Below are 23912 nucleotides of genomic sequence, written 5' to 3'. Positions count from 1 at the left end.
CCATCCGAACATTGTGTTTGTAATATATTAGATATTAATTTCTCATATAAAATATTAGAAATATTTAATATTTCTAATGTAAATTAATATGAATATCTCATGGAGCGCTGCTCCCTCCATCATGTTAAAAAGTGTGGTAAAACTGAAAGTCTATGGACCTGAAGACATTCACTTCCACCTAAACTTACAGGCTCAGCAATAAGAGCAATCCTGAGCTTTGGAGATCTGCAGCTTACATCGCAGCCCCAGTCCGGCCTTTTATATGAGTGGCAGGAAAAAATAATGTTGAGGCAAAGCCATAAGAAGTCCTGTTTAAATTTATATTTTTAAATAGAGGACAGAGTAAATGTTTGGCAGCTATGCTAGGTGTGGTGGAAAGCTAACACTGAACATCATCCCTACATGGTGGGGGCAGCATCATGCTCTAACGATGCTCTTCTTCAGCTGGTCTGTTAGCGAGTCACCTTCCAGCAGGACAACGACCAGCAGCTGCAAAATGAAAATGTTTAGATCAAAACACATTCTCAGTCACAGTCAGGACCTAAATTCAGATCCATGGCAAGACATCAAAAATTGATGATTTCCATAAAAATCTGATGGCAGAGATTTGAACTTGCAATTGCAGCAAAATCTGACAGTGTAAAATTTTGCAAATTTCTACTGACCAGATTGTATTTTTTAAAAGAAATTAAAAGCTATGCAGCCTTTTCATTCCAGTCCATAATACTGTGCTATTATTTAAAATGGAAATAAAGCACTTTGAAGTTGGTTGTAACGCGACAAAACATGAAATAATTTAAGAGGGAAGAATGCTTTATTTGGTCTGACAAAAGCTGATGTGATCCGCACATCATCATTCAGATAGGTAAATAAATATATTGTTTTCATTCGTTTATTTTAAGCTCATAAAAGAAAGCTACTACACTGTATAAACAACATGCACCACAGACCAACATTTTAGTCCAAGGAGTTAAATGTTTAGGCTTCGGGTCCATGTAGCACGTTCTGTTCAGCGTGTTCATTCAACAGTTTCACCATCATGCAGAATCAGACAGTACAGACAGCAATGTTTTATTCACTCACTGTCTCTTCATGTCTGGCAAGGAGATCTAAGTAATCTCCTCTAATGCTGCTAAACTTTAAGCAAACAATACATAAATTATCCAAATAATTCAACATCTGCTGCTACAGTTTATGAAGAAGTGCTCTGAGAGAAAGGCCATTCTGTTGCTTTATTACACCTGCTTTAATGTGTCCGACTGGATGTTAACAAGGAGAGTTTATTAGGAACAGCTGAATCCTATAAACACCTCGGTGTCTTCCTTCATATGGGCTCCTCTAATGGGTTTTTACCAGGATAACACACGTGCAAATGTGTTTGAGGACTTAATGCAAGGCAAGAAACAAGCAGTCATTACGTTCACGGGGACAAGATGAGGCCCCAAAAGTACAATAAAAGCCTTGTTTTAGCCAGTGATCAACCCATTTGGACCGGAGACACCTGCTAAACTGTAACTGGCGGAGAAATATATTACATCATGTTCAAATGGGTTAAAAATACTCTCCAGCGCAGTAAAAAAAAAAAAAAAAGAAAGCGCATTGAGTAAAACAAATCGGACATTTTCCTTTGTGTGTGTTTGGGGCGATGACGACAAAGATGCAGAAGAATTGAGCTTATCAACGACGATGATTGGTTTTAACTTTTTTCTCAGACTCATAGTGTTTTGTTTTTTTTAAAGGATTTCAACACAGATTGTGAAGCTTTAAGAGTTTCAGTCATACAGTTTGACTCTGCTGACAAAACAAACCATGTTAGAGACTGCCAAGGAATGTTTAGGTGAACTAAACAGGGATGATAAAAATACTCAAAACATTCGCATTTATTTAAAGTCCACTTTGGATTTTTCTGATTGGCTAAATGCATATCTGCACACAATGTTCTTACATATAGCACAAATATTTGGTTGCAACTGTGCACTGTAAAAAAAAAAAAAAAAAAACATCTCTAATTTACAAGACATCAGCAGCTGTGGTTGAATTTTACCACATAAATACGGTAAAATTCTGGCAACCACAGCTGCTGGTATTTTATTGTAACTTTTATGGATTTTTTTTTACAGTGTACAGAATATGAGTAAATATTTTTGAAAGATGAATTTGATTAAAAACAAAAGGATCTGACCCTTATATGATGTCACCGGAGACTTTTTCACATGGAAGCTTTATATCGGTGGGTTGAATTTTTTTGATTAAATAATTTATAATAAAAAAAATATACCAAAAACAATACAAAACCTGAATATGAAGTACTGTGTGTGTGATAAACTACAGTAATTATGATTGATATTTTTGAAAAGTCTGCATGGAAGCTTTAAAAATTAAAGTGAGAAAGCAAGGATTTTGCCTCTAGCAGAATCTAGAGTGAATAATTTGGTCCAGTGCCTTGTCAGTAACCTACATCTCAACAGCACAGCATGAATAGTTAAAAGCAAATGTTCTGAGATGAAATCAATTTGTGGCAAAAACATTGTACTTGACAAGAGTCCTGGAGTAAAACGTCAAACAAATTATTCCAATCAAGCTTCTGACTAATGCCGGAACAAGTTGAAATTGTAGTCCATGTCCACAAATGTCATCCATGGTCTAAGTGGCTGGATGGAGAAGTAAAGACAGTTAAAGTGATGCAATTTCTGACAAAAAAAAAAAAAAGTCCACCATGATTATTCTGCTGGGGTTTTTTCTCCTTACAGCAGCAGAGTACAGAGCTTATATAATTATACTGGGAGACAGTTTTTCCACTTGGCTCTTTGTAGACTGTCCAGATTAGCTGATGCCAGCATGACAATATCTTCTAGAAGAAAAGGGTCTTTTTTCCTGTTTTTCTTCACCACTGCTCTCTCCCTGGGTGTGTGTGTGTGTGTGTGTGTGTGAGTGTGTTGCCCGTCTCTTACAGATATTTTATGCATGGATTAACTCAAAGCCATGTTGACTATACCACGCATTGGCACCTGTCTTCTCATAGGGACACAAGAAGGAAAGAAATCTTACACTCGCATGCATTCACTCAAAGGAGTTATTCTGTCATTCATCACGGCTTCAGAGCGAGCGGGAGCGCTCTTTACAGATCCAGGCGCGGATGCCAACGTTCAGACACCTTCGCCCGACTCAATCCGACGCAGCCTCATGACGAACAGACCCGGTTTAAAACTGAGAGATTGTTAAAATAGTGTCACATTCACTGTTTGGCCCACATTTTTAAATGCCATTCAGAGTGGGTAATTTTAGCAGAAGAATCACAACATGAATGCCGCAGCACTCAAACCGCTTCAGTGTCTCTCTGTGTTCTCCGACGTGCATTTTCTAACACTCTCCTGGGGAAGTGCAATTTTCCTGAAGTAGTCTGTTCCATGGTCTCAATTATCTACTTTGTGGCAGACGGAGGACATTTAAACCGCGCCGCCGCGCGCGCCTTTTGTCTCGGCTAATTGTTGACATCGGGGACGTGTGCCGCCACGGCTGCCGGCGCACAGATTTTGCATCCGCTGCACCTGAAGGAGGCTGCCTCTGACCTTCAGAATAGATTTGGATTTTTGTTTAGTTTTGGGGGGGTTTCACGCGTACAGTTTGTCGAGTGGGCTGGCTTCCTTTGTGAGATGACAAAAGCACTGTTCAGTCAGAACAAATGAGCCTGTCCCCCACTCGCTCACACGCCTCCTCCCCCCTCCACCTCACTTCTCTCCCTTTTGTTGTTATTTGCATTAGGAATCAGCCTGCTCATTCCTCCCGAGGCCATCCCCAGAGGAAAGATCTATGAGATTTATCTCACTGTTCAGCGGAAGGAAGATTTAAGGTGGGTCTCTTTAGCGCTGTTTAACTGGCAGTCTTCCCTGAATGCCACTAGGCTGTTTGTTTTGATGCTCTACTGTTCCATTAGGAACGGCTTAAGAGGCTCTGCCAGTGCTGTGGAGGAGGGATGTAAATAAATAACATAGCCTTTTACAAGGATGTGCGCTGTTTAAGTTAAATGAATTGTTTGGAAAGCAGCGTCTATCTGGCTTGCCGCACTCATCCTCTGGAAGCGGAGCCGTTGCATTCTGTAATGTTTCTTCGGTCCTCTCACGTTGGCCCGCCTCGTCTCAGAGTCCAGCAGCGGGCTTTAATTATTCCGTGTTACAGCTGCTGGATAATTTGCAGAGGTGACAGTATCATATCCTGCCTCAAAGAGAGCTGTAAATTCTCTCTAATATCGAAATAATTGCAACCACTTCATCTTAATGCGTCCACCTCTTCCCCACTCCCGCCGTAGGTTACCGCTGGCCGGCTGCCAGACCCTCCTGAGCCCCATTGTGAGCTGCGGCCCTCCGGGGGTGGTCCTGAGCCGGCCAGTTATCCTCAGCATGGACCACTGCTTTGATGCGTGCCTGGATAACTGGGCCGTCCGCCTCAAGAAGCAGAACTACGAGGGCGCTTGGGAGGTGAGAGTCTAACTGCAGCTCCAGCACAAATCCTTTTTGTAGGAAGACAAAGCCGCTAGTCAGTGCAACTGTGAAGTATTACTGAACTTATTGATTGTTTCTGTGTGAAAAGTACAAACTTTTCCTGCTCGTGACTTGAAATGCACACCACAACACACCCGGCTGCCTAACGTACTCCTCACTACTCCTCCACAGGGTTTAAATTAAAGGGCCTGGAAAAAGTATATATGTATTTATACATCCTACATGTTTTTTTTTTTGTTTTTTTTTCACATTTTGTCATCTTTATGCCATATCTCAAAATGGACGTTACTGAAATTTATCTGACTGAATAGTAAAAAGTACTGTATAATTCTATCAAAGTATTTGCAATTGAAAACCTGAAAAGTGTGAAATATGTTTCTATTTAGCCTCTGATAATGATTTATAGAACAACCTTTTGCTGCAGCTAAAGCTTCATGTGTTTTGGAGTAAATCTGTTTAATCTGCACATTCACACTGAGATTTTCGGCCAGTCTTTCCAAAACTGTTTAAACCAAACACTGACTTGGGTAATTTATCACTTGATGATGCTTTGATCTGAACCACAGCTTTGTAGCTTGGGTTGCATGTTTGTTGTGCTCTTGTTAGCAGGTGAAACTCTGCCATATCCTGGCAGGTTTTCTTCCAGGATTTCTCTGCATTTCGCTTCCTCCCATTATCCACCCCCCTCCCCCCATTCTCTGAGCAGCTTCCCTGTCCCACAGCATGATACAGCCACCTCCATGTTTCACTGTGGGAACTGGGTGTTCAGAAGGATCATTGTGTTCCACACGTGCATGTTTAATTTTGTCGCATTGAATCACAGCTCCATCTTCCACATATTCACCACGCTCCTTACATAGCTCGTGGCAAACAGAACATATTGATTTCTTTTTCTTACCTCTCTTCATTATAGACCGGATTTGTCTAGTGCAAGACTAACATTTATCGTGTCGACAGATTCCCCTATGTGAGCTGTGGAATGGATCCCTGCAGCTCCTCCAGGTTCCCACTTTGGGCTGCTTATCTGATTATTTGTGTCCTTGCCCGGCCTGTCAGTGTAGGTGAATTGTCGTGTCTTAGTAGGTTTACAGCTGTGCCAGGCTTTTTCCATTTTCAGATGATGGATTGAATAGAGCTCTGTGTTACATTGTTTTATAACCTAACCATGCTTTAAACTTTCTCCCTGACCTGTCTGCTGTGTTTCTCGGTCTTTATGAAGCTGTTTGCTCACTAATGTTCTCTAACAAACCTCTGAGGTCTTCACAGAGCAGCTGGATTTACACTGAGATTGATGACACAGATATGAATCCCAATAAAGGGAGGATGAAAACAAACGCATGCACCTTCACGTAGTGTGCTCAAAAGTAGATTTATCAGAATAATGCTCATTTTTGCGTCGGTCCGCCACATAAACTCCCAAGAAAGCAAAAAAAGTTTGTAGTTTTAAAGCAACAGAAGGAAGGTGAAGGAAGTGGGAATACTTTTTGCAAGTCGCTGCACGCTGTCCATCGGCTGCTTCGCTCCAGCTAAAGGTTTGCTTGGCAATATGATTGTGAAAATAGAAATTCTCTAAGCAAATTACTCATCCTCAAAGTGCTCTTCTGAGTGCTCCTTGACCGTTGTCGACTGCTGCTTCCAATTTGCAGAGTTTTCTCCCTGTTTTTCTACCCATGAAATTCGAACGTTGCCCATGTTGCAAATGAATCTAGCCGAGAACAGCCCCTGGTGTGCAACACAGCCTCACACAAAACAAACGCCGGTTCGAGGCAGTCTACTCATCTCAACAACCCAGAGAGATTGGAAAGGGTGCTGGTGGGCTTTGGAGTGTTACTAGGTCTTCTTTCATGTTCGATATTGTGCATAAATTATTCAGCCTCTCCCCACCGTCCGTGTGGCAGCGGTGGGGTGTCTGTGGGATGGATTGGCCTGTCTGAGGCTGAGGTTAGACCAGCACTTTTAATCATCGGACGGGCCAAATATAGCCCGACTGCGTTGGCCACTACGGTAAAGAAGCGCCAGGTGGACGAGAGAATGAGAGTGGAAGGAGGCACGGGTGTGTGTCAGAAACTAAGAGCAGAAAGAAAGAGGAAGCAGATGGATGCAAATGAGCAGGTAATGCAGATCTATTGGAGAGAAACCACAAAAATGTAGCGCAATAGGAGAGATGTGGAAAACACAAAGCATACAGATGGAGAAATTAACCTTTCCGCTGCAAAACTGAGCTTCTGTTTCACCACGGAAATATTAAGACGATAAAGAAATAAGACTCCATTGTGGTTGCATAGAAAATGAATCGTGTCGATACTAATTCTATTGATGTAGATGGTGTCTGTGTGAATCGATCCTAGAGGGGCTCGCTGCGCATTTGGCAGGCACAATTCTCTCTTTAGCATGGTGGGCTAATGGGAAGAGTCAGTCAACAGGCATGATGTGATTTTAGAGAAAATGTTGTCACCTTGGGCCCAGTTCGTCTCCATCAAATTAGCCGAGAGAGCATTGGAATTATCTCATAAAAGCTGTGCAGTGCCGCGGCTGAAATGGGATATTTTCACAGATGTCCCGTCCTCATCAGGATCCTTTGTGGCGAAGCCAGGAAATTCAAGGCGTCGCCTTGCTGGTCTAGTTTTTATCAGAAATCAGCAATGTTTGGAAGATCTCATTCTAACACCCTTGTCCCTTAGTGGGGTTGGGAGGGCTGCTGGTGCCTATCTGCAGCGAGACATTTTGGGCGAGAGGCGGGGTCACCCTGGACAGGTCGCCAGTCCATTGCAGGGCAACACAGAGAAAGACAGGACAAACAACCATGCACACACACACACACCTAAGGAGAATTTAGAGAGACCAATTAACCTGACAGTCATGTTTTTGGACTGTGGGAGGAAGCCGGAGAGAACCCATGCATGCACAAACTCCATGCAGAAAGACCCCAGGCCAGGAATCGAACCCAGAACCTTCTTACTGCAAGGCGACATTGCTGCCAACTGTACCACTATGCAGCCCAGCAATGTTTGTTTTACAGATAAATGAGCAAGTATCGACTCTCCAAACAAGTAGAAGCAAATTTCCAAACTCCCAATAATCCCCGTACCTCTGCGACCTTTTCCTCCTCCAGAACCATCTGTTCTCGCCAGGAATCCGTTTGGGTCTTCTTTCATGTCAGTGGAAGATCTCGTTCATGCATTATTGAGTAAACTGAGGGTATTCTATAGGACGTGTGAGGAAGGATGCGGCTTCACGTCGGCGTGTTGTAAGCGGCTTTGCGGTGAGAAGGAAATCTGAAGCAAGAACAAAGTATTTGCTTTTTTCCTCTGATCCGAACTGTTGCCTAGAACTTTATGTAACATTACCCCGAAGACCTTTCGCTTTGATGCCACACCGCAGGAACAATGTAGTTTGGGTCCTTTCTGCGGCGCCACTTTGCTAACGAGCCCTTTGCAAACACACTCCTACGCGTACATCAGGCAACACATTACCCTTCCCTCCTACATAAATTGGGTGCTTGACCTTCCGTCCACATCTTGTTTTCTTTTTCTCCTGTCCTCCAGGACGTCCTGCTGATGGGGGAGGAGCTGGTGTCCGAGCCTTATTACTGCCAGCTTGAGGCCGAGACGTGCCGCCTGTTCACAGAGCAGCTGGGCACCTTCGCCCTGGTGGGAGAGTCGCTGCACATGGGCGCAGCCAAGCGCCTGCGGCTCGTCCTCTTCTCCGACGCCTACTGCTCCACGCTGGAGTACAACATCAGGGTGTACTGCATGGACGACACGCAGGACGTCTTCAAGGTAAGCTGCCGCTCACGTCGCCTTCAGCGAGTGTTTACCCGTTTGTTTAATTCGAGCACATCCTGTAATAACATTCGTCCGCAGACACTCGGAAAAAACCGAGCGCAAAGTGAAATTTAAAAACCACCTTCAGGTACGTTTATTTTAAAGAAATTATTTGGACTACCAACAATCGTGCCTCTGGTGACTTGGCTTAAAAGCAATTTTCTTCCCCCCCACCCCCACCGACTGAATAAATGCACTAAAACGAAACTTTGATTTATTCAGCTGCTTTCAGTGTGAGAATTTATTTACTTCTTAGACAGTTTTTTGTTTTTTTGTTTTTTTTTTTGTTGCCAGGATTGGCGACAGATTTATACGATCTGAGATCAAATTAGAAATGCTGTTCATGTGGTGTGATTATTGGTGTTGATTTATGTTTTGTTTGGATGTTTGCTTGTTTTTTGTTTTTTTCGTTCTTCTCAAGGATGTCCTCAACTCTGCCCATTTGCTGAAAGCCAATAAGTTTTCCAACACTTTATGCACTGACATATTTTACTTCCCATTTTCCCTCTCCACATGGACAGAGTATAATCAAGCGCTAATGCCTTTGCTCCCTCCCTGGAGGACTGCCTCTGAGTAGCCTGTTAAGATTTCATTTGCATGGTTAATTAGTAAATTAAAAGGAGAGTCTGTCCCAATCTTTCCCCACCAAACCCCCAGTGCTCCCTTTAGTCTCTCTCCACACCTCTCAGTCACTCTGAAAAGCTGTTCCTCTCCTCCGCTGTCACCACCCACAGCCACAAGTGGCTCTTCCACTAGATTCCACTTCGGCTGCTCTGTAATGGCTGACCCGCGCATGTAAAGGTGCAACACCATCACGATGCCTGCAGGACATAAACAGTTGAAGTCACTCAGAGTTCACGCTGAAATTAGCACACAAGTCAGGAAGATGATGATAAGGTGAAGGCTGCAAATGCCTCTGCTGGCGCACAGCGGCCAAAGTGTTTCTCACTCATTTTGTCACCTTACAACCACAAACTTTAATGTATTTTAGTGGCATTTTAGCAAAGAAAAGCTGATGAATTATTAACATTAGTCTCTTCTTTGATAAGCAGTCAGGCTCAATAGGGGTGCATCATATTAGAAGTTCTTGCGATGGAGATAATGATGGTAAACATTGCAAAGGTGATACCAAGTGCAGTGCATGCCTATTTTCTCCTGTTTCTAATCTGTTCTCCTCATACTCTGCAACTTTTCGTATTTTGGGGAGTGTTTTTGTCAGATTTGAGCATCTGCTGCAAATGACAATCACTTGTTTAGATGCTACAGTAGCATGCAAGATGCAAGTTCGTAGCACCTGAATGATACTAACTCAGTTCGATTGGATGGAGAGCATCTGTGAGCAACAAGTTCTCAAACAGATCTTAATTTTTTCCATTCACATTTTAACATGGGAATGTGCTTCGTTCTGAAGAATCCCACTGCAATGGAGGCTGTATGCTCAGGGTCATTTGTGTTTCATTTGAGGGCATCAGAGTGAAGGGGACTGAACACAAATGGTTGCATGTGATATAATTTTCACATGTGACAAATGAAGACAAGATGTTCTGTTGAGTGGCCTCTCAGAAAGCCAGTTGAATACATATTTTTTAAATTATTAATTTGTCCTGTTTTTTATGCAATTTTGGCTCTTGTGAAATTCTCTGATTTTGTATTAAAAGGTGCTACATAAATAAAGTTTTACTTACTAATCTGTAAAAACTTTTGAAAACCACCCATCTCTTAAACTTCACCATTCTGTACTATTTCGAGATGCTTTACCACTAAAAATTCCAATAAATTACACCAGAAAGAGCGTGGTTGCAATATAACAAAATGTGAAGAAGTGCATTCTTGCAAGGCATCATATCTCTCTTTCTTCACTTTTAAATCCATTTAAAGCCTTTACAGTTCTTCTAATGCAACGTGTGAGAAATTTGGCACATTTAAGAAAAAATAAAAAAATCCAACAACTATTTGTTTGATGGATGTCAAGCTATACGCTCGCCGGCAGTCAGATCATCAGTTAACGTGGTGGCAGTTTGCTCGAGCATTACTGCTGCAGTGACCTTGTGTGTTCAGCACTGGATGCAGGAAGGCTTTCAGAGGCCAAAAAAACCCCTCTTTCTCGCCGCCCTTTCCTCTAGTTAGCTCTCGTTCTGCCTCTCTCAGCCAGGAAAAGGACATCTGAGCTTGTTGACTTCAGCACTCGCGCTCGCCATATTCCGCGTCTCCCCCGACGCCCTTGAGTGCATTAGCTGCCCGTCTCTCACACCAACCTGGTTCTGTGGTAAGCCACGGCGTCTCCGGGGCTTTGTAGTTTTTAGTGAGTGATTTAAAGCGCAGCCCTCACTGTTTAGTAATCTCGACTCCACGCTGCTCTTGGTGCTATTACAAAGGGAGCAGCTCATTTGGCGAGTACATTCACCACTTTGAGTGGAGATTAAACTTCCCCGGAGAGGTCGGGCCTAATCACTAATCACTATCTTTAAAATGCACCTTTTATGATTAGTCCCTCACTCGGGCTGCCATTAGAGTTAAGTGTAGCATGCCACAGTAGGTGGCACAGTGGAGTAGCTGTGGATGTACTAGTCTGTAGTACATCTTCACTATATGTGAATGTTCTGACAGGACTACAGCACCTTGTTTTTCAGGCAGGTTTCCAAGAATTAAGCAAGCTGTACTTCTAAAGGGAGTTCAGTGGGCAGTGGGAGGGGGGGAAAAAGCTGTTCTGAAGCAAGAAAACTGCAGAGACTAAAAAGAAGGCTGAGCTGTTCCCTCCATCGCTGGCTGTCAGTCTGCTCTGACAAGCCTCCATCAGGGAGGATGACACACACACACACATGCATCCCACACTTAAGCCTGCCTCACTCTTATCTCACTATTACAGCAGATTAGAACCAATGGTATTGTCTTTGATCCTAAGTGTACGGGAGCTCTGGGGAAACGGTGACATTTCCGTCTGATGCTTGCCATATGTTAGCAGGGCTCTGCGGGGACCAATTAAGTTAATATTTAATGTGTGTCCCACACTTGATGGGCCCAGCCAAGGCTGGCACAGCAGCAGAGGCGACATGACCGCCGTTTGGTTGTGCCCTCACTGTGCACTCGGGTTGTTCCCAGCTAGACCGGTGGGAGAGCCTCACTGATGTTTCGCCATGTCGCGACTGACAGAAAAGCACCTGCGGTGAACCGAGCCTTCAGCCCGGCACACAGACAGCTATCAGCAACGTCTAATTAACCGGAAAGGTGCAAACGAAGGTGTCTCTTCAGGAAGGGAAAATTTACCCGAGATGCTCTGCATTTCACACGCAGACTTGTGTACAAAGGATAGAAAAACCGAGGATGTTTTTCACAGAACAGCAGAGCGATGACAAAATTATCTTTGGGTTTGTCGATACCTAGGCGTTATTCCCGAACGCCCACATGTCTGCGTTTTGGGAGTCAAGTGTTGTGCTTTAGAACAAAAAAACCCAAACATGAACAATGGTTTAGAAGCCACCCACATTCTGTTGGATTTATTTTTCAGAGGTTGAAGCACAAATAAGATTTTTTATTTTTTTTTTGTAAGGAGGGGAAATGTGTTTGGACTTTTGAGGGATCATCGTGAGCTTTTAATTCAACAATTTTTTTTTTCGTATTTCTTCACTCATGCGGCTTAACTTTAGCAAACTGTCTGCTTTTATATGAACTGCTAAGATATTTTCTCTTTACATTGTGTAGACGCTCCTCTTAGTTCACACATTTTAGCTTTTCCAGAACTTTATTACTAAATTTCTATAAACCTCATACTCCCACCTGGTTTAGCCACAATGAGTTTGCTAATTAGCTAATACTTTATTTATTGCTTTGTTCTGCTTTTTATAAAAACATAATTAGTAGTACCTTTTAGCATCTTGCATGGAACATATTAGAGTTTTTACATTAATTCTGCAGTGCCATGTTCAAAATTATCTTCAAAAGGACCAAAATCTGACATATTCTGAACTTTCACATGGATTTTTATGCAAATAAATAAAATAAAATAAATAGTATAATCACATGACTTCAAATTCATATTCATGCATCATAATATGTTCCTAGTTTAATATTTTCATATTTAAGGTCATGTGTGTTCTCTGCTTCTTGGTCAAATAGTAATGGTTAAATGAAAGAACATCCCTGTGGTCAATTTTTAATTGCATCCCCATAAAACTTGGTTCATATAAACATTTTAAAATCCTAGAGTTTAAAGGGAATTTTTTTTTTTGTTTTCATTTGTTTTACACTTGTATAATGTACATAAATGACATAAATGTACATGCTGAGCTTTAGTAATCGTGATTAAAAATTAATGCATATGAAAAGACTAGGTTAAAGTGGAAAACAAGTATTTTAATCTTAGTTTTTATTCACATAATGAATGAGTGGCTCAGAGTTTGTGAAGTGAGGTTCTGTTAGAAGCTAATATCTTCCCTGCAGCTAATATATGATTGTAGTTTTTAGACTTATAGGGTGTTTCTTTTTTTTTCTTTTTTTAAGTGGGATTCTGTGCAGGGGTTACCACTTGTCAGTATCTTATCTGTTGTAGACAGGAGTCCAAACATCCTCAGTTTGCAGAAAGAGACTAAAGTTCTCAGTAGAGTTGATCTAACAGAAAGTCCCGGTGGAGACGGCTCCACAGCAGATTATAACAACTTTATCTTGAATGCCACTTTATTTACTTGAACGCTGCTTTACGAACCTGACGCCACATTATTTTTGCATGTGCAGAAAGCTCAACCAGTGTTAGTATCCGAAGCGAATGTAATGCAGTGAAACAAAGTGAACTTTATAGCGGTTCAAGCGGATGTCCTTTATTCACTTTATGGGTGGAACATGTTCTGTTATGCAACACCTGTCTCACATGGAAGATAATTAGTGACACCCTGTGGATCCACACACTTCTCCAACCTAATAACCACAGACTTTTTGTCAGTAAGTGTCTTATGCAAATGTGGCAGCACTGCAGAAATGTATCAAATAGCTTGTGCATGGCTCAGTGGCTCTAGGATGGCAGAAATCTGCTTTTGAACTGAGTCTCCTCTGGATAGTGTCACGGATTAATAAAAATGATTATGTTTTCTGATACAGTCTGTCAGTGAAGCTGTGACAGGACAGGATCTGTGTGTTTATGGTCTTGGTTCCCTTTTAAGCCAATCTTGGACCACAAAGGTTCTGCTGCAGAGCAGGACTCAGCCCTCGTTATTTTTACTGTCCATTTTCCCCACCTTTGAATTAAATACTCAAAATCAACCAGGCTGAAGTTTCATATCTTGTTACCGACTCCCTGATTCCTACAGTTGATGTAAACTAAGACCACTATCCCTGCAGGTGAAACACTGACCGCGCACAAGTTGACTTCAATAAAAATCCCAAATTTGTCATTTTTAAATTCTTCAATTATGTTTTGTCTGGAATTGATCCGTTCCCCATGCTAAATTCTTGATGTATGAGGTTGAAGAAGAGTCAGTGAGTTGAATTCATGAATTCTGTTTATTAATACCAAAATACAGCTGGTCCATAGATCATGCTGTCTGCAGAACAAAATGGCACCCAAGAACACTTTGTGATCTCCTTTGTTAACCTCGATACAAGCTATGCCATAAAGCCGGCATTCCCTAGTGTGTCATATCCTCTAATCCTAGCTTTGAAGGGGTTTCCCAACATGTCGTTTCCTTTAGCTTTAGCTTTAGCTTTGCAGCTAGCTAAAAGAGATAGAAGGAAAACACAGAATCATTTGATCTCAACAGTTTATAAAATGCTTCAGTGCACAATGAAATGCTACAAAAATGTAACCTGCAGAAACTCTGAACATTTAACTCCGTGTCGTCCCCACATATCTAAAATGTTTGACCCTAAAAACATGTCACTATTATCCATGCAGTGATTGTAAAATGTATATAAATTGGATGTTTATTTGCGTGTCACACTGGTTAGATAATTGCCCGCAGATTCCCACGTGCGCCGTTTGACCTCTGGAGATTATTGTGATTTTCGTTTTCACAGGTTTGTAAACTGTTTATGTGCTCCCACTATGACTTTCTTTGCTACCACTAGAGCAGCCAAGTACATCTGAGGAGGAGACTTTTGCTTTCATGTGTCAGAGATGGAGAGGAAGCATGTGCAGAGTGTGATACAAACAGGTTTTTTTTAATCCATCCGTCAGAAAAGTCACAGATATTCTAGCAAAAATAAATAAATAAATTATACATATAGATAAGACAGAGCGATGGAGAGACGAGACAGAAGAGCACATGCGAGTAATTGGTGGCATTAAGTAAAACAAGGCAGTCAGCTTTATTACCGAGCCAAGCTGAGAAATTGTTCCTACATTATATTTCTGTGCTCCCGTCTTGCCGTTGTCTTTCATCCTCCTCTGTGATTTATCAGGCAGAAATGTGCATCTTTTCCCAAGCAAATACAGTCCCCATTTATTTCTGAGCAGACAAGTCCCTTCTATTTGTAGTTATTAATCAGAGTTGACTGTAGCGGGCACGGCCACTGGAGCTCAGACTGATAGACTCTCAGTCAGAGAGGAAAAGCCTGTCACATCCTGCTGACAAATACACAGATTTATGGAGCCCACATAGCCAGCCTACTCTCTATAAACAAATACATTTGCCTGAAAAGAGCTGCTCTGGAAATGGATAGGCCCCGCAAAGGCACATTTTTAGACACGAGGGCACAGTGTTGCTATTAGTAGAGGGTTGGGTGAGAGTTTATAAGGGTATTACAGCTTCTGCGTCTCAGACAGCATGTAGCTTGACTAATTAACTGATCAAACGCAGCTCGTAATCCCCATCAGAGCTGGTTAAGTTAATCAGTTTATTATACACAAAGCCAGTACAAGAGAAGACCACAACCAAGAGCTTGACCTTTCCAATGAGAAGAAAAAGCTGCAGCTTTGTGCAAGTCTCAAATTATAGGGCTTTGCTAATACTTTTGATTTGTTTAGCTTTATTTATTTATTTATTTATTTATTTATTTATTTATTTATTTATTTATTTATTTTTCCTGACAGTTGACTGTTTTGTTTAGTTTTTTTCATTGCAAGAGAAAATTTGGTGCAGCCACTAACCTCTTTCTGTCAGCACCAGGCTGAGGAGATTAGCTGTACGAGTGTCTCTTGTTTCCCAGTGGAGCCCGGCCCCAGTCCATCACAGTTCCAGCTCCGGTCTATGCCAGCAGGACGGGGGGGCGGGAGAGGGGGGAACGGAGCGAGGAGGAGTGGTGAAGGGAGTGGGAATGAAAAGGGTTGAAGTCATAGAAAACTTTGGCCGTGATTGCAGTAATCCTGTTATCTCTCCTGCTAAAGCTGGCCACTTTAGTGACCTGGAGACACAAATGTTAAGCTCCCTCTGTCTCTCGTGCTCTTTTCACTCCATCTTCGCTCCATCCTGCTCTCTTTAGCCAGGCTCGTTGAATGCCGGGGTGGTCTTGGCTCTATTGGACTCTGAATTCACAGTCTTCACACACACACACACCAAGAGCTTTTTTTTTTCTTCTTTTTTTTTATTCCCTCAGAACAAAAGGGAGCTTCTCTCTTGAATTTCTCGCTCGTCTCATGCATCTTAATGCGTCCGTTGCTCCACGTGTTTATAGTTGAAGAGAATGCGAATGAACTCAAAATCAGCTCCAAGGTGATTAATGTGTGATTGGATAAGCATATTCGAAAGCGTGCATTGTTTTTGCTCAGAAGGAGTAAATAGCATGGTCAATTTTAGCTCCTCATGTATTAGCCAGTTCACACTGTCATTTGTTATCAGGATAATGGGGCGTAAAGAGGGCTATTAGTCCACAACATATGTTGAAATCCTGTACAGATACACACACACACACAGACACACACTCACAGGCCCCTAATACACATAAGCAGCCTGAAGTTTGAACAGGTGCTGATTGTTTTGTCCATGTTTTAAAAATCCTGTTTGAAAAAGAAGCCATCTTCTCCAGGCTATTTGGTTTAGAAATAAACTAATACACAAATGCCAACAAACCTGACGAGCGTTTTTGTACCTTTAAAAAAAGTCTGAGCTTAAACTTGAGCAACGTTTTTAATCCTGCAAACGAATCCAAATTTTATTCAGATGGACTTTTTTTTTTTTTTTTTTCCAAAAACAGGGAGCCTCAAAGCAAGAGTTGCACAATATATCATCATCATCATCATCATCCAAATGTTCGCTAGAGACTGTTTGGAATGCAGCATTTGTTCGACGTTATTTCCTAGTTATGAATATTGCAATGCCAATAATGTATTCAGCCCGTTGGATGAAGTCTCACACACACACCTGACACAATCAATCCAATTTCCAAGTAACCTGCAGCCTTGCTCTTAATTATTTATTCACTGAAGTCAAAGGTAAATTGGCCCCGGTTGTTTAAAAAAAACCCTGAAATACAAGAACTTATTTTAAATACTTTTCTTTCCTCCTGATATGATTATCTAAAGCTCAAGTTCTCAGAGTGATGTGTCACGCTTTATTTTTCACTGGACTCCAGCTGCCAACAGGAGATACAACACGTATTCATTTATTATCAACTCGTTTTTGGAATAACCGAGTTCTGCCAATAATCTGTCCCTCCCTTGGATTACAGTAGGAAGGGGAAAATGGCGACATGTGGGTTGACTGAGAATAGAGGAATGAACTGACCTACAGCTAAGTGGGAGGCCACACCTAAAAGGCGGAGGAGGCGCGTCACGCTGTGCTGTGTGTTACTGCAGAGTCCCGTTTTGATTGTAATTCCTGCATGTCAGCGCTTAAACTGACAAACTGCTCCAATTTCGACTTAGTATTCACTGCTGCAGTGAGATGTTGGTAATAAGATAATTGGCATTCTGCGCTCTTTCTCCTGCAAGCGGACCTATAGATCGGTGCCTATAGGTCAAAACCCGATCAAAGCCCTACAGCTAATCTGCAATGCTAATCTTCCCCCCACCAACAAATAATCGTGCTTAAGAACTGTTTAAATGAACCTCTTTGGAAGCCTGCATAATGTGCCTTTTGTATGTTTAAGAGACATAATAGCAGGGGGGCTTTTCAGTGGAGAAAGCACTGCCCTCTGTTATTAACTCATTAGACCTCAATGCTTTCATTCAGAGCCAATGTCCGACCTCCCCTCTCTGCAAGAATGAGCTCGGTAGCATCACAAAGGCAGCGCATTCCAGCTAAATAATCATGCATTAAAATTTAAAGCAAATAATTAGGATGACTCAAAGCAAGCGGCGCAACGTAGAGAAGATAAGACGGAAACTAACAACGCGTTGACTAAACATGAATGCTCGGCTCCCCTGCTTGAACCCGGAGTTGCCCATTCGGTGAAGGACGTCGAGTTTAGCAGGTAGAGATTCCAACTGGATAATTAACAGATTCCTTCCCATTATAATTGGAATCAGTCTGGCTTATTCCTGAGGAAAGGGGCAGAAAATCGAATCAGTGTTGTGAGCACAGAAATTACAGCCATTCTCCTCCTTAATTAGATGTCTTTGCTGAAATCACAACCACGGGCAAACATTCTGGCATGTCGCACTCAGCATATGGCCGCCGTCTATACGCGCGTCTCTCGTTCGGTGCCGTCGTCTTTCAGATGCGTCTATCTGTGAGACTCTGAGGCTCATTCTGGCTGCTTTCCCTCCTGCTGCCATCTTATTCACCAATCAGACAGATTCAAATAACACATCTTCTTTGGAAACACTGCTCACATCGCTAATTTCAGAGGCCTGTTTTTTTTTTAATTTTTTAATTTTTTTATTGCTGTTTTAATCAAAGTTACTTCACTGTCTGGAAATGACGAGGGATTCGTGGAATCTGTTTTTACGTTTAAGAAATGGAGGGGGGAAAAGAAAATTGGGTAGTCTGAAAATATTAGTATTTTCAGACTTTATTCCTGTTACCGCTGTCTAAAAGATCCATTTATCCTGACAGGGTTAAAAATGCAGTCAATTCATGGTGATTCTGTGAATTTATGCAAAACTAAACAAAATGGACTGGGAGCTGAAAGTCTTGTAAACTATTATATTTACACAGAAGATATGCAAAGCCCTAATTTAATAAGTAGTACCACAGAATATTTGGGGGGGAAAAAAATCAGTTTTAGGGATTCATACAGCATCCAGCTAAAATCGAATAAAATTAAATCTGAGGAAGATGTTGCGGATATTATCATGTCATTCCAGATGGTCATTTGGATGGCGACAAATGGTCCACTGAGCAAGTCCCACTGAGATTAAAATATTAAGCATGCATCTACAAATCTCTCCTGGCACAAAAACAAAAATGAAATTAAGGAGTTTCACCATGCGAGAACAATGAGCGGTTGACTAATGGCTCGATCACTTACTTAATCACAGCCCAGGTAGCCGGCCGACTGGGGGGGGTGCAGCGGCTGCATGCAAATGCTGTAGCCGGAAGCCGGCCGTGCAAACTGTGAGGCACGGCTTAAGCCTTGTTGGGGGGACACAAAAGCTCGGCGGAGACACGCTGGTCCAATCTTCGGGGCCGCATACAGGAACACAATATCCCGAGCCTAAGATGTTCCACACCCCTGCCTCAGGCTGGTGCTGTGTGTGTGTCAGGCTCTGTGTGCGTGTCTGTACGAGTCCAAGTTTTCAATAGGCTTGATGTGATGTCCTTTTTATCTCTGCCAGCGTGTGAGTGGATAAACTCTTCTTTCCAATGGAACGGTTCTGCATGCGAGTGAGAAACAAAGTGCAAGTTGTTATGGGTTATAGATTGTTTTTACATGTTTCCACTGCACCTGCATGATTATTGACGGCGAATGTTGCTGATAACTCTCTCTCTGCCACTTTCTCTCCCGTCAGGAGGTGATGCAGATGGAGAGGCAGCTCGGGGGTCGGCTGATTGACGAGCCCCACGTCCTGCTTTTCAAAGACAGCTACCACAACCTGCGCCTTTCCATCCACGACATGCCCCAGGCGCACTGGAGGAGCAAGCTGCTAGCCGGCTACCAGGTGTGTTGGGCGGGGGTCGCTCTGGACGGGCAGCGGGGAACAGGAAATGTAATTCTGGTGCCTGACTAAATCTGTCAAATTAGTGAATCAGCTTTTAGAGCAGGGGTGTCCAACTCTTTCTTTATGGGCCGTAACGAGATCACGAATGTGCTCATGGGCCGGTTTGTGCCAGGATGTTTTGATGAAACCCAAACTGTTCAAATGTTATTGGAGATCTGACTCTGCATTCGTAAAATTAAACAATGTTGAGTTTTACAATATTTGTGCTTTTGTATAAATGCAGCTTCTTGTTACATGCACAAAATAAGTAAAAAGTAAGGAACACTGCCACCTGCAGGTGGGAGTTAAATCCAACGTTTTTGGCCATTTTTTGCATAAAATTCGCAACAATGTCCGTAAAACAATGCCGGTGTCTGTTGATTTTGCGTGAATTTTTACAACCGTGGAGTCGCGAGAAACTGGAGGGACCGATTTATGTAACTTGGACTCTGGAGTCTATACAGGGCAACATTCAAAACTACCAAAGGCCAGATTTGACCCCCGGGCCTTGAGTTTGACACGTGTTTTAGAAGATTTCTTTACTTTTGCTTTTGAATTAGATTATTACATTATTTAGAAGCAACTTGTTATCACTAATTAATTTTAATGGCCTGTTATTCTCTGTGGAAACGTGTTTTTATCTTGGCTCAAATTTTTAATTAGGCCTGTTCTAGACCAACTTGTATTCAGTATCCACTCAAAGCGAGGGGCTTATTTGTGTCTATTTTTTCCTAAATCTTCCCAAGTAGTTCACTAATTTATGGTATTATATTGTGTGCATGTTTTAATAGCGTGTATATGAGAGCTTTGTGTGTGAGTGTGTGTGTGTGTGTGTGTGTGCTCTAACCCAGAGGTGCAATCTTATTGATTAAACTAGCTGCTGCTCTCAAAGGGAGCTCGGATGAAATATGGAGCAGAATGTAAATAGTTTGCAGGCTGAATTTTTTTTGGAAGCCCTCTCTCCTCCTCCACGGCTCTCTTTTCCTGCACAGCCAGCAACCTTGCAGTCCTGCGATGGCAACACAAGGGCTATTCAAAGGGGGTGGGGGGTGGGGGGGCTAGAAAATGTTCTGGCTGTAACTATGTAAGCACTGAGCACCGGGTCCCTAAAGAGCGCGCAGGCTGTGCCAAGCAAGCAGGGGCTGCAACAATGCACCCAGAGCAGAGGCTTATTTCTCTGGACTGCGCCTGTTCATTTGGAAGTGTTGTTCCCCGCTCAGCAGCACAGTCAGAAAGACCTTTGCTCTCCCCGGAGCCGCTTGAAGACGTTTGCGTGCTTCGCCCACCGCCCTCCGATGGTCCGACTGGGTAACAGTGCCCCCATTTGGTTGGCGTCGTGCACTGCAGGCCCACTTGACTCTCCAAGTGAGGTCTTGTTAGCAGTTGAACTCGGAGGAAAGTGGGAAGGGTTTTTTTTTTTTTTTTTTTTAACTTTTTTTTTTTTTTCCCCCAGCATTACTACCCTGCTTCTCCTGGGTTATGCAAATGAGGCATGAATATGGAGCAACAGAAATAAAAATGTTGAAATTGTCAGTCTTGATAAATTCGGCGAAACGCTGTACCGTAGCTCTATCAGAGCACATACACTCCAAGCTGTTATGCATACATGTGTACGTATCCGTGCCCCTTGGCGTATTTCATGTTTAGCATCATTTACAGCTCTGTAGTTGCAGGAAATTAAAAAAAATGGATAAAGAGGAAACCGTGATCCAGACATAGCATTTAAGCTCCAAGTTTGACACTTTCTGTAATCCTCAGCCAGTCATCTTTTAACTGCTGCTCAAGATGCTATTTGTCAGCAACTGCAAATGTGTTCCCTTTCATTCCTGTAGCCATTTTCACCTAATGACCGCAGTTTATGTCAGCGTAATTAATGATAATCTTGGCGTGTTACAGGTGGGCGGCCCTGTTTCAGACACGCGGCCCTGACTGTGCCGCTGCAATGTTTTTTCCGCAGGAGATCCCGTTCTACCACATCTGGAACGGTTCCCAGCGGTACCTGCACTGCACGTTCACTCTGGAGCGGCTCAGCCTCAGCACCTGCGAGCTCACCTGCCAGCTGTGCGTGTGGCAGGTGGAGGGGGAGGGCCAGAGCTTTGCCCTCGACTTTAACATTGCCAAGGTAACAGTCGGAGCACGCAACTGCTGCGATCTCGCGTTTCGATTACTCACACACACACACACAGGCCGTTTTTGGTGCTGAGCTTAGAAAGGTGTGTATCTTGTGTCTTTCGGCCGCTCTCACCAGGACACGCGAGGTCTGGACTCCGAGTTCCTGCTAATGGACAGTAATGCGACGGCTCTGGCCGGGCCCAGCGCCTTTCAGATCCCGTATCTCATCAGACAGAAGATCTGCGGCAGCCTGGATGCGCCCTGTCCCAACGGAGCAGACTGGAGAATGCTAGCACAAAGACTTAAACTTGAAAGGTAAATGCAAACTTTGTAATGATCTAAAACGTGATCCGATCACCCGATCTGAGCATCAGAGAACGTGCAAAGAGTCATCTTAGACTATAAAGCGCGTCCCCAGATATGCAGACTTCTTCTGTGGAAATGTTAGACATCAGTGTAAAAAGGAGTAACCTTTAAAGGTAGTAGAAGATTTTAAATTTTAAACTGTCCTCACGGTGAAACATGGCCGGGGTAGCTTCATGGTTTGGGAATGCTTTTCTTCATGAGTGTTTGGAGTCATCTGGAGTTTGTTGCAATGAAAGGTATTTAACTCAGAAAGGCTGCAGAATCAAATGACTGCCATGCTTTTAAAATTCATATTTGTAAAAAAGGGAAAAAAAATGTGAAACCAACTTTCCTCTTTCATTTTAGGTCATAATCATGCACTCAGTTGTACATAAAATCCAGAAAAAAATATTTGTATATTTTTATGTGACACAATGTCGAAAAGCCCAGCACTGCATTTAGAAAACAGAACCGGAGTTTCATGTTTTTTTTGTTTTTTTTCTCTGTATTTGTAAAACTCTTCACCATCAATGAACGTGAAGTGCATCCATGTTCGCTCTAAAGTTCAGGTAAACAAGGTAATGCCTTAGCAAACTAATCCTCTTTCGACTCAGCTAACATTATGGGATTAATGCGGACTTGATGGATACAGCTATCATTCCTCCAAGAAAACATGACCCCTGTCTTCCCTTTTCCCTCAGAAACAGGTAAGCAGCTTAAAGTCTGCCGCTAAACTTCTGGCTGCGACATCCTGCTTAACAGCTGTAATTGGAAAGGCTGCAAGCTAGCTGCCCATCAGCGACCGAAAAGAAAAGGGAAAAAAAAACAACAAAAAAACAGAGATGGAATAGTTTTGGATCTGTGCCGACCTCAGTCCAATTTGTTCTCCCGGTTACTGTACTTTATCACCGAAGCATCTGTAACAGAGTGAGGCCAGACATTGATCCCCTATCCGCCAATTTAATTTCTACCTCGTAATGAAATCAAATAGGAGCACCTAATTTGTCCAATCAACTTTATTTACCCCAATTAATTCCAGCCTGGAATTGATGTGCTGCAGGTTTAATTAGCGACGTTCAGCTCAACATAATCAATTCTCATTTAGGTCCTAAGGAAGGAACAACTTCTTTGTTGTTTGATCTGTCCTTAACAACATGTTTTCCTGAAAAGGCGGCAGCTGCTTGGCATTCTGTCATGCTGTATTTCTGTGTTTGTCTCTGACTGCGTAAAGCGTTCAGACCAAGCGGAACAGGACCGATCAATAAAACTTAAAATGCCAAGAACCTTTTATTTGATCTTTCTCTCTCCCAAGACCGAGCTAACGTCTGTGTCTGAGCTGCACAAGATAAGCCGGGGTTTCACACAGCGAGGTGAATAAGCACGGCTGACGCGTTGGACGCCAGGCTGCTTTTCTTTTTTTTTCCTTCTTCTTCTTTTTTTTTTAAAATCTGGTTAATGACACAGAAGCTCATCTCTAGATTTTTTTTTTTTTTGATGACCAACACTTGCCTTTGTTGTTCTCAGGAAGTCGTTTGCGCTATAAAATCCAGCTGGCCCGAAATGACACAGTGTTGTCGGCACTGCGTGTACAGCCAAAGCAGTCACATGTTCGTAGCCGTCAACGAAACGCTCCAGCAGGCAGACGCGAGGAAACAACAGACTCTCTGGCTTTTCTAAAACGCATCTCATTGTCTGTCTCTTCCCTTACAAAAAAAAATAAATAAATAAATAAAACACTCCAGAGTGTGTGTTGCTCTTTTAATGTCATACGTGCAGACCCTGGACATTTGGAGAACAGAAAAAGGCTTTTAAATCAAACAAGCGTCTTCAGCTACTGCGGGGATCAGGTCCCGCACGACATCAAAACTGCAGCCGGCCGGGGCCACCGCTTTGTTGTCATTGATTGGGTTTGATCGAGGAAGGTGCCGCGCCTAAGACGAAAAAGGTCACATCCGACTTAACTGTCAAAAGTTCATATAGGATTTGCCGTATGAGATTTGGGGGCCAATTGCAGCATCAAATAAAAAGCGGTGAAGGCTACGCAGTTAACACACGTGGACAAATTCGCTATTGTTAAAGTTGTTTTTAAAAAAAGAAAAAAAAAAAGTCTTAAAACTAGTTATTTTT

At 42.6% G+C, this 23912-nt stretch overlaps 1 protein-coding gene across 4 annotated transcripts in view; it reads left to right on the top strand.

The window, feature by feature from the left end:
- Positions 1-23912, top strand: part of unc5a (unc-5 netrin receptor A) — a 176621-nt gene that overhangs the window by 147508 nt on the left and 5201 nt on the right. For all 4 annotated transcript variants that reach the window (XM_016676130.1, XM_016676131.1, XM_007561579.2 and 1 more), the window contains 6 exons: positions 3763-3850; positions 4307-4475; positions 8045-8278; positions 19140-19289; positions 21286-21450; positions 21577-21755. In XM_016676130.1, coding sequence (XP_016531616.1) covers positions 3763-3850; positions 4307-4475; positions 8045-8278; positions 19140-19289; positions 21286-21450; positions 21577-21755 — 985 coding nt within the window. The remainder of the gene's footprint in view (positions 1-3762; positions 3851-4306; positions 4476-8044; positions 8279-19139; positions 19290-21285; positions 21451-21576; positions 21756-23912) is intronic.

Source organism: Poecilia formosa, unplaced genomic scaffold (assembly GCF_000485575.1).
Source record: "Poecilia formosa unplaced genomic scaffold, Poecilia_formosa-5.1.2 Scaffold128, whole genome shotgun sequence".
In the NCBI taxonomy this organism is placed as follows: Eukaryota; Metazoa; Chordata; class Actinopteri; order Cyprinodontiformes; family Poeciliidae; genus Poecilia; species Poecilia formosa.
This window is presented reverse-complemented; position numbering and strand designations above follow the sequence as displayed.